An 11,299-nucleotide genomic window follows, 5' to 3' on the forward strand; every position below is an offset into this window, starting at 1 on the left:
ACTGTGTGGCGAACATGCTAAGCATCAGGCCACATGCGGCCCTATTTATAATAACTTGAGCGTCAAATCTGATTAAAAGTCTCATCATTGCAATTATGATTCTAATCAGTCAATTAAAAAGTGCTGTTAAAAGACAAAAAATTCAGTGACGTGATTTCGGCCAGATATGTAATCAGACATAGAAATATTCTTCACATCTAATCAGCCTCATCGTTATTTCACAGCAGGATGAGCACGCACACACACTGTACTCAGGCGTGACGTGAAAGCGACAGGTGTACCTAATGAAGTGTCCAGGAGAGCTTTCCATCATGTGACTTAATCCTCCTGAAGATGGAGTCAGTGACTGGAAAGTCAAGATGGAGCCATTGTTTGTTTGGGGGTGTCTGATGTGGAGAAAAGCTGCATAAAAATGTTTGCTAATGAGCGGCGAGGCATTAGGACAGATTATGGTAATCAATGCTGTATTGTAATGCAAACATGATTTATTTCCATGGACCTTTTGATGGAATCTACCTGTCTGTCTTCTGAGGAATAAACAATATACTGTAATCATTGACAACCTCCATTGACACCTGACACCCTCTGCAGTTGAGTAAAACGGTTCCAAAATGAAGATCATTGACATTTAAAGCGTGCTTTTGTTGCCTGCGGACCAGAGATGCTGGGTGATGTCACAGTAGGGGGCGGGGGCGTGGCTTGGAGAGGAGATGTGGGGGTCACGTCCTGCACAGCTTCATCCTGTCACACGGCAACACACCAGTCAAGTGTGTGAAGAAGGCACACAAACACGCAGCATGGACATGTGGGATGTGTCGGACGCGGGGAGGAAGAGGAGGAGGAAGAGGAAGAGTAGACGGACAGGTGAGAACAAACTTTTAACATTTTGAGGTGTTCATATTTGCAGGTTTATGCCATCTTATCATTAGAGCATAGCCTGGATTATGGGATGCTTGTTCTTTCTTAGTCAGACTCCGTTGAAAGAAAACTCATTTTTAGTAACAGAAGAAAATATGCTACGATTTGACCAAATGATTGAAAGTTTTCATGGTTGAATTCTTCGCTGTTGTGTGGGGTGTCCACAGCATTGTTAGCATTGTTAATAATAATAATAATTATGCATTTTATTTGTATAGCACTTTTCAAAATACTCAAAGACACTTTACAGAAAAATGGAGTTGAATAAAAACAAGTAAACAGAGTAAAAGATACATAAAAATACAACATTAATTGGTTAATACACAGTTAAAACATGAGTAAAAGCAGTCAGGTATAAAAAGTTAGACATTAAAAACAGATTTAAAGAGTTGTTTTTTGAAGGAGGGAAGATCAGGGCAAGCACGGAGTGAATGGGACCAGCGTTCCAGAGGGTGGGGGCAGCGATGGAGAAGGCTCTGTCTCCCCAGGTTTAACAAGTCATTATGGATGAAATCATTTACAGTATGAAGTGAGTTCAAATACGAGAAGAGAAAGCTGTCTTACCGAGATTGAACGTTCGAGGCAGATGGCCTCCACAGACTTGTGCTGTGATTGTGCCTCTCGTGTGTCTGTTAATGATAATTGGAGCAACAGGTCATCCTCCCAGGATTAATCTGCCATTGTTGTCCTCATGTTAATCCTGGCAAAGGCGGCAGATTACGTGGTGATGGCTTTTTGCTTATTCTAAGCGCTCTAAGCCGTTCCACTTTCATTAACCAGACGATGGCCTTTTTTCTGTGGACAGGAAAGAAATAAAAGCTTCCAGAACAATCATCAGTCTGTCCAATCCTGCCTTTTAGCGCACTTAGCTGGCTTGCAAATACTTACCACGATGGACGACACATGGCGCCCGTTTTGCCCTGATATGTTGATGTTTATGTAATAATCACACACTATGGACTCAATAAATCATCAACAATTGCAGTAGAAAATAAGAATACATTTGTGGCATGTGAACAAAAAGTGAAAGCAAAAAAAGAGAAGAGTAGCACGGCTTTAGAGATGATTACTCCCCTGCTTGTTGTTTCTTTGCACCATATGTTGCTCAATAATTCCTACAAACATCAACATGTTCATTTGCAAATTGCTGTTTGCCTGACATTTGATGGGCGGATGAACGCGTTTTATTACTTTACAAACGCCACTTTACTTTACAGCAGGGTTGAACTTGAGCTTGTGGGCCATACTGGACATTAGCCGCCACACACATGGACATTTTTTTTACATCTGGGTGGGGGGAATGGGTTTCTATGGTCTGATAGTCTGCGATATACGACTATGGACTAGGACTATGGTTGTTTTGACGTACTTGTTTGTTTCCATAAAGTGATTGTTGATCCACTGTCTCGTCATCATTCTCTCAAAGTCCAGCCAAAAGCCGCAGTACTTTAATATCAAGTGAAAAACATCCCAAGCAGGTGAAGCTGGGAACACCAATGTAGGTCGGATCGCAGCGTTTTCAAATGTCTTCCTCACTGCCACTTCCATATTATCGTATCGTATTATCATTCATAACAGACGCCATCGGTTTCTGGTTGGCCTGCTCTCACAAAACACATCTTCTATAAAAATGTTTGATCTACCTGAGATCTACCTGACGCTTCTCCAGGTATGTTGGAGCCTGTCTTTGGGCAAGAGCCCAGTTGGTGGCCGGCCAATCAGCAGCCATTCACGCTCACATTCCCACCTATGAACAATTTAGTCTCCAATGAACCAAGCATGCATATTTTGGAATGTGGGGGGAAGGTGGCGTTCCCGGGGGGAACTTTCAAACTCCATAAAGGTACGTTCCAATGGAGATACCAACTCACTACTTTATCTTTGTGTTCAATTTGATGCCATTATTATTGGATGACTTTGGACTGTATAGCCAATCACCAGCAGACTTTAAGCACAGTGTCACAATGTAAAATTATTTTTATTGTTACCACTGAGCCAAGTGAAAGGAAGCCTGTGCTTTGTGGAAAACCACATTAAACGTGCACACAAACACACACTTCCTACTGTGCTTAATTTAATGTCCCATTTAAAGCTAACTCACCATGTAAATAAGCTCCATCAGCAGCAGCTGGATGCAGAAAATTCTGTTCCGACAACGGCAATGTTTTTTTCCTGAAATGAACCCCCACTGTGAGTCACTCACACTGTGGACAAAACACATGGACATATAAAATAAAGTCATACAGAGATGAAATACAGGACGCAAAGGAAACCATACGAAAAAAGAGAAAGAACAGTGGAAGGGGCGTTGCAAAGGTGGGAGAGACGTCTCAAAGCAGGGGTCTCAAACTCAATTTACCTGGGGGCCACTGGAGCTAGGGTCTGGGCAAGGCTGTGCCGCATCAGGTGTCCCCCCCCCCCAAAAAAACGAATTTATTAAAAACAGAAAAATATACAAACTTTTTCAGTGCTTTGGTTCCGATTTTCAACAAGAAAAGCTGTGATAAAACATTCCACTGTTCTCAAATATCTTAATTTTTATTTTTCTACACAAAATAAGATGAAAAATAAATAAACAAATCAAGAATAAAGAAAATCAATCAATCAGTAATAAATAAATAAATATAATAATATTAATAAAACGGCAAATAATAAAAACTTAAGAAACCACATATAGTTGGTGGGTAGACAAATTATTTTTTTTCAGATTAAAATGAACAAAGCATTATTAGAGCCCTGTAGACATGACAAAACACGACTATAGTTGTGAGACTATAGTATAGTCTATATAGTATATAGTATATATAGTATATAGTATAGTATAGTCTATAGCAGGGGTCGGCAACCTTTACTATGAAAAGAGCCATTTTACCCAATGCCCACTGAAGAAAAATAGCCTGGAGCCGCAAAACATATATTATGTTTAAAACAACATTGGAGGGAATTTGGGGGTATCAAAGTAGTTCAGATAAGAAAAGACGAGTTGGAGTACTCTTGCTAGTTTTGGAGATAAACTTACATAAATGTATGTGTAAACTACTGTAAACGTAAAAACAAGTTCCCATGCCGCTGTTTTTAAATTATCTCGAATTTATTTTTTAGATTTGTAGGTAAGTATTACTTGTTTTTCTTCATGTACTGAACTGGATAGCAGTCAGAACTCACTCAGGATGCATTCATGGTCTCAGACAAAGTTGGATTTTTTAAAACTCATTACAAAAGACGTGCATTTTCCCCACTCGGGTGTTAAAAATATTCAAGCATCGCAAAGGGAGCCACAATAAAGAGGCTGAAGAGCCACATGCGGCTCTGGAGCCGCAGGTTGCTGACCCCTGGTCTATAGTATAGGCTCTTTTTATTTACAACATATTGCGCAACTGCAGGGTCTTGAGACACATGCTAACTCGCAAACTAGAGAGCTAGCGACCTAAACGGTAGCCTTCAAGTTATTTCCTTTCAACTTAAATAGCCAAAAACTTACCACTTCCACGCGTAGAGGGAGGATAACTAGTAACAGTTATTTAACCTTTAACATGAACATTAATCAAACTTAATTTTTTCTGGGTACATGATACCATACAGCATCCATATCAAACTAACATTAAACTTTCATTCAAGGCGGGGGCCTCAAACTAGTGTCCTGCAGGCCACATTTGGCCCGCGGACCGTGTGTTTGAGACCCCTGTCTCAAAGATTAGACCACTGTGCTGTTTAGTCATCACATGCTAGCTCACATGTCCAAAGAGGCCATCTTTGTCCTTCATAGTAGTGGCGGCATTGGAAGTACAACTACCAAACCAAAGTGATGTTGTCCTTTGCAACTATGTACATGTACTATGTACATACTGCAATACCACCCCATGTATTCTTGCAGCTATGTGTTTTCCGGCCTGCCAATTCTTCTGCTTGCAAGCAAATACTTATTTTTCTTTTTTATACAATGCTAATCATTTCCGGAATTATGTACGTAACCGAGAACACCATAATATGAAATGTCCTAATACAATGACCACCTATGGTCACGTGACAGGAAGTGTGTGTGATTTGGTTTTGTAAATATTCAGCATCTGTCATCAAAGTCCACCTGAGTGCTTCTAGCGTCAGCACCAGTCTGGATGGAGACATGCTGACAGTACAAGACCTCCAAAACGAAGATAAACAAAGCCTGGTGATTGTGTCCTCAGGTCCAAACGGCGTGGAGGATCACCAAGACCAAGTGAACCACCATCATCCATTGAAGCTTTGTAAGGCCTCCAAGAGGAAACAGCCCCTGAGGGACGGCAAGAAGCAACAGTTTTCGGGCCGGAGAACCTCCTGGGCGTTGGCTCGTAAGACTGCAGTGGTGCATCTGAACGAGCTAAGACCTGGTCTGCACTATGAGGTGACATCAAAGACTGGACCCCCACACGCTCCTGTGTTTTCCGTGGGCGTGGATGTGAACGGTTTTCACTTTGTAGGCCGGGGGACAACAAAAAAACAGGCCAAGGTCAGGGCTGCCGAGATGGCCCTCAAGTCCTTCATCCAGTTCCCTGTTGCCTCACAAGTTCATACCAGCTTGGAGGACACCGGAACTGCCACTGTGGATTTCACTGAAGACCACTTCGAGTACTCTGATGTCTTCTGCTCAGAAGATGAAAGCTGCACCTTCATCATGGAAAAGAAGAAGGAGGTCTTCCCCAGCAGCTTCACTCAAGTCTTCAGCACTTCCCTTTTGGAACGCCTCAGTCCTCCGGCCCTGCTCGACAAACTGCGACCAGGACTACGCTACTTCTGCTTGACAGAGCAGCATTACGGGCGACCCACCAGGAGCTTCATGGTGGTGCTACGGGTGGAGGGGAAGTTCTTTGAAGGGTGCAGTCACAGTAAAAGACTGGCTAAGGAACGGGCGGCAGCTGCTGTCTTACGACAGTTGTACAACGTCCGCTTGGACCCCGGCAGGATGCAGATGGACCTCCATGGCGCCCCAAGGCAGCTACCTCAGGTGAGCTTCACACTCGCCTGGCAGGGAGAACAACTTCCATTCTTTTAGAAGGATACTTCTTAGGCTTGGACATTGATCATTGATTCCTAGGTGGGGTAAAATGCTTTTTATCGATTTGTCTAAAGCCTTCAACACGGTTGATCGTGATATCTCGTTAAAACCGGATTTCTAAAATCTGTTACTGCTGGTTTTACAACTATTCATCAGGTAGAAATCATTGTGTAGGGCTGCGCGGCGGTCGAGTGGTTAGCACGCAGACCTCACAGCTAGGAGATCAGGGTTCAATTCCACCCTCGGCCATCTCTGTGTGGAGTTTGCATGTTCTCCCCGTGCATGCGTGGGTTTTCCCGGGTACTCCGGTTTCCTCCCACATTCCAAAAACATGCTAGGTTAATTAGCGACTCCAAATTGTCCATAGGTATGAATGTGAGTGTGAATGGTTGTTTGTCTATATGTGCCCTGTGATTGGCTGGCAACCAGTCCAGGGTGTACCCCGCCTCTCGTCCCAAGACAGCTGGGATAGGCTCCAGCACCCCCCGCGACCCTCGTGAGGATAAGTGGTAGAAAATGAATGAATGAATGAATGAAATCATTGTGTACATTTTGCTGGCCAGTCTTCCGCCTTTCTTCCAATAACTAAAGGAGTACCCCAAGGCTCTGTTTTAGGTCCAATGCTGTTTTCTATTTATGTGAACAATCTTTGTCAAAACGTAATGAACGCCACTTTTCATTTTTAGGCAGATGATACGGTCATCTACTGCTTCTTCCAGTCTTGGTGTGATGCTGTCCAGTCACATCGAAATCAGCTTAGGCTGGTGTTAAATGCAGACAAGTCTAAAGTTATGGTTTTCTCAAATGGAAAAGGGCTACCCTCTCAGTCACCCGAAGGGAAATAAAATATTATTGACAAAAAACTGTCGCATTGAGCATCTTGTAAATAAACTGAAGCTAAAATTTCTTAAAATTTCTTCTTCAGAAATAAATCTTGCTTCTCATTTTCAGTGAAAATCAGCCCAGAGTGGCTTTGCTTCCTCTGACATCCACGGGTTAGGAAAAAAAACGTAACCACCAACGCAACAATGGAGGAAATCCATCACAATACAAGAATATTACCAATAATCAGCGTAGATGGCAGTTAGGCTTCATTTAGCATCTTCTCGCTATGTTATAAGCTGTCAGTCAAGACGTGTCAGCAATGAGATGATGAGAGCGTATTAATGAAGAAGGAGGACGGGCAGCAGAGCAAGAAGCAGGAAGACGCTGTGACGGTGAATTAATCGCATGGTTTAACACGCTTAGTCGACACTTGATGTTCACCTTCACGCCGACGTTCACACACGCTGGAGTCAAAGGTCAAAGCAGGTTTTCCTTGTTTCAACACACCCTCTTTTTCTTTGCAGTTCTTTGCAGAGTCCATCTTCCGGCTGGTGGCTCTCAAACATGAGCAGCTGACACACGACGGCCTCGCAGCACACAAAGTCATGGCCGCCATTGTCATGACCACAGGTTAGCGCCAGACACCACATTAGGTCTAATAGGAGCACGAGGAAAGGAAATAAGACAACATAGCCAAAATGGCTTCCATCTTAGCATAAACACAGCTACGAAGCAGCTAGCATAACTTAGCATAGCCTACAGCTGCTATCGAGACGTAGCATAAAGACAGAAATCAACTAGTCTAGCTTAGCATATAGGTGACAAGACAGCTACAGCTACAGCTACCTTAGTTTAATGAGATACACGGTTTGGAACTGCTGACATCCCATCAGCAACGTAGTGCATCAACGGTGCCCTACCCTCACACCCCCATTTGGTCCCGTGAGCCACGTTCTGGCCAGTTTTTGCTGTAGAAGAAAGTAGTTCCGGTGAGTTGGTGGGGTCACAAAAAGAAGGCATTTTGATACTTAAAACGTATCCATTCAAAAGAGTCGTGTCGTGTTTACATGCCGGAAGATGGCTGCCACGAGGCGAGAAGCATGCAGCGATGCGAAGGGAGACAAAATAATGCTGATCGATTGAACACGTTTGTGATGCAAATCTATGACTCTTCTGAAAGGATATTGTTGTCGTCATCAACTAGCTGGAACTACTTTCTCCAGCACCAAAAACTGGACAAAACAAGGCCGATGCACCACACTGCTAATGGCCATGTCATACTACTTCATGTCCAAAAGTAATGGTAATGGTAATGGTAATGGTTTTATTTCATTTGAACATGCATCAGATTACAATTGAGTGCATCCCATAATCAGTTCCCAGTTCCACATGTCCAAAAGGAGTAGGAAGAAGCAAAGTTTATTAAATCCTACCCCTCCATCTGGTACTTTTACAATCACTAACTGTTACATTTGTTCACTTCCTGCTTTCCATAATACAGTTTAAGGTTTTTTTTTTAATGATGTACCTCGTACCAAAGTACTCGGTGATATGAGCATCCAATGCCATAATGGGTACCATAGTAAGTGTCAATATAGTGATATATATAGCACATCATGACTGGTTCAAGACTCTTCATCCTTGTATTTAGCAAACATCAACTGCTTGTATTGTTTCTTGAATTGGCTCATCGTTGTGCATTGTTTGATTTCCTTACTCAATCCATTCCATAGTTTGATTCCACATACTGAAATGCTATGGTTAGCATCACGTAGTCCAGGGGTGGGCAAACTACGGCCCGGGGGCCCAAGTGTTTGAATCCGGCCCGCCAGTTGCTTTTTCAGTATTTCAACTTTTAACATACAAACTGGCAACATGTCTTATTTAGTCATTTTTTTTTTAAATGTAAAATTTAGTGACATAGTTTGATGTTTAAAGTGCTCCTGAAAAAAGCCACATGAGAACATACAGCTACAATTAGACAAATCATTCAAGGAAAATGTGTGTGTTAAATACATGTTCTGGCCCCCTGGACAATTTTGTTAACTCAATGCGGCCCACGAGTCAAAATATTTGCCCACCCCTGACGTAGTCCTAGCATAGAAGTGTTTCAAATGTACTTCTTCCCTGAGATCATATTTCTCCTCTCTTGTAGAGAAGTATTGGATGACATTTTTAGGTCTCATCTTAGTCTCATCTTAACGTGGACGTCACTTCCTGCGTTAATACTTTTGCCTCCAGGATTTGACCTGAGATCAGCCGAGGTGGTTTCCATGGCAACCGGGACCAAGTGTTTGGAAATCTGCAGTTGCGACTGTGCAGTGAGCGACTGTCATGCTGAGGTCCTGTGCAGGAGGGCACTGCTGGTCTTCTTCCATCGCCAGCTGGAGCGGCTCAGGTCCAAAATTGTATTTTTTAGGTGTTTTTTTGTCAGCAGTAGTTTGTCAAAAACTTTATTCCTCACTCTGCTGAAGTCATCCTGAGAAGGCCATCCAGGAGGAGTCCATCTTTCTCCCGACAACAGGGCACCGAGTCTTCCGACTGCGAGACGGTGTTCGATTCCACATGTACGTGACCTCCTCACCATGTGGTGACGCCCGACTCAACTGTCCCTACGAGACCAATGCCTCACGTGAGACCCTCACATGTCAAGACAAGACCAACTAAACGACACGCCCTCACTGAACCTGTCTTCCTGTGCCGGCAGAAGCCAACAGGAAGTTGCGCTGCCGCCTCAGGAAGAAGGTTATCGGGGGCGAGGGCACACTGCCCGTCACGGCACAGGGACCCGTGTCGTCGGGTAGACCTGCGGGCAGCATGTCCTGCACCGACAAAATAGCAAAGTAAGTTGAGTTCTTTTCCAATTGAAGTGTGCCAGTTCTTGACGAGTCTGAGGACCATCTTTGGGGTCACCAGGTGGTGTGTTGCTGGCTTGCAGGGGGCCCTCCTGTCACACCTGATGGCGCCTGTGTACCTGTACAGCCTGGTAGTGGGGACACTGAGTCACACGGGTCACCTGGAACGGGTCTTGACGCGTCGCCTGGCCCCCGTTAGGCGTCCTTCCTTCCCCTACAGATGCCAGCAGCCACTCCTTGCCTGTATGCCCTTTGACTTTTTAGAGTCGCTTCATTAGACACACCTGCACTTGCCCGGCAGTCCTAAACTTGCCAGTCTGACTGTTCCACTTCAGTCCTGGAGGTTTTGTCATCGTAGCGCCATCTGCTACATCTGGTGGGCCACCACCCCCCATGGAAGTAAAGACCTCCAACTTCACGTACCATATATCCAGACATGCACCAAAGTACTGGACATCATGGGACAAGTGCTGGTGAACCAGATGAAGTGTCCACAGTATACTTTAGTAAACTTCAAGATGTCTTCCATTGTTGACAGGTGATGGCGGTGGCGAGCGGCGTGCAGGTAGGAAGGTGTGGCCTGCCAGCTTCAACTGGAGTCTTGGCGATAGACAAGTGGAGATGATCAGTGCGTCCTCAGGGAGACGCGTCCACGGTGGAACACCGTCGAGGCTCAGCAGACGTCGCTTGTTCGCCGGCTGGCAGAGCCTACACAAGCAGGTGAGTAGCATCAAGACAACGCCGTAGTTTGTGTCCACCATCTTGAATGAGACGTGTCCTGCATGCAGCTGAGAGGTTGGACTTCAGAGGACGCCGTGAGGACGCACGCTGGCTGGAAGGAGGCAGCTGGACGCTACCAGGGGGTCAAGCAGCAGTTTAGACAAGCTCTGCAGGACAGTGGCGTCGGACTTTGGATCAGGAAATTTCCAGAAGGCGGCGGTGGTGTTGACGTCGTGGAGGATATAGTTTGACTCTCAGGTCTTCTTAGCAGGTTGTAAGATGGATGCCAGGACACTGGCTGAACGTAGTCCCAAACAATAATTATATTATAATATAATAGCAATAATAGACATAGCAAAAGGTGGTTTGCTATGTCGTTGTTTCATAATTGCATGGTAAATACCTATTGTTGTCGTTTCTGTGCAGTAGATGTATTAGCACTTGGAGCACCCGGTCTCTCAGGGGCCCCCCGAGTGCGAGCCCCACCTCTGGCTACAGGTCAAATGTTTGAAGGTTGGGAAGCACTGCAGTATGGAGTGTCCCTGACAATTATACACTAATTGTTATTATGCAATATATACAATAATACTATTATTTATATCATTACAATTGTTTAATACTTTAATGTTTTTTTATGTATTTTAAATTATTATCATTTTAAACTACATTTACAGTGAAGAAAATAAGTATTTGAACACCCTGCTATTTTGCTATTTCTCCCACTTAGAAATCATGGAGGGGTCTGAAATTTTCATCGTAGGTGCATGTCCACTGTGAGAGAGATAAACTAAAAAGAAAAATCCAGAAATCACAATGCATGATTTTTTAACAATTTATTTGTGTGATACAGCTGCAAATAAGTATTTGAACACCTGTGTATCATCTAGAATTCTGACCCTGAAAGACCTGTTAGTCTGCCCATTAGAAGTCCACCTGCACTCCATGTATC

General features: G+C 43.9%; 1 protein-coding gene across 1 annotated transcript; it reads left to right on the forward strand.

Moving 5' to 3' along the window:
* Positions 1 to 740: 740 nt before the first annotated feature.
* On the forward strand, positions 741 to 11,099 carry LOC131138366 (double-stranded RNA-specific editase B2-like). Its single transcript, XM_058087222.2, has 9 exons — positions 741 to 864; positions 5,103 to 5,899; positions 7,300 to 7,405; positions 9,017 to 9,173; positions 9,250 to 9,407; positions 9,483 to 9,618; positions 9,692 to 9,873; positions 10,169 to 10,350; positions 10,419 to 11,099. Exons 1-9 carry the CDS (start codon positions 798 to 800, stop codon positions 10,599 to 10,601), a joined length of 1,968 nt encoding a protein of 655 aa, XP_057943205.2. The 5' UTR covers positions 741 to 797; the 3' UTR covers positions 10,602 to 11,099.
* The last annotated feature ends 200 nt before the right edge of the window (positions 11,100 to 11,299 follow it).

Source organism: Doryrhamphus excisus, linkage group LG11 (genome assembly GCF_037039965.1).
Source record: "Doryrhamphus excisus strain RoL-2023G ecotype Guam linkage group LG11, RoL_Dexc_Guam_v1.1, whole genome shotgun sequence".
In the NCBI taxonomy this organism is placed as follows: domain Eukaryota; kingdom Metazoa; phylum Chordata; class Actinopteri; order Syngnathiformes; family Syngnathidae; genus Doryrhamphus; species Doryrhamphus excisus.

Excerpts from the sequence above, each read along its gene's own strand:
- LOC131138366 (XM_058087222.2), top strand. The coding sequence starts at position 798 with ATGGACATGTGGGATGTGTCGGACGCGGGGAGGAAGAGGAGGAGGAAG. Across the intron at positions 7,406-9,016 it reads CGCCATTGTCATGACCACAG|GATTTGACCTGAGATCAGCC; the intron begins GTTAGCGCCAGA and ends TTTTGCCTCCAG. Across the intron at positions 9,619-9,691 it reads TGCACCGACAAAATAGCAAA|GTGGTGTGTTGCTGGCTTGC; the intron begins GTAAGTTGAGTT and ends TGGGGTCACCAG.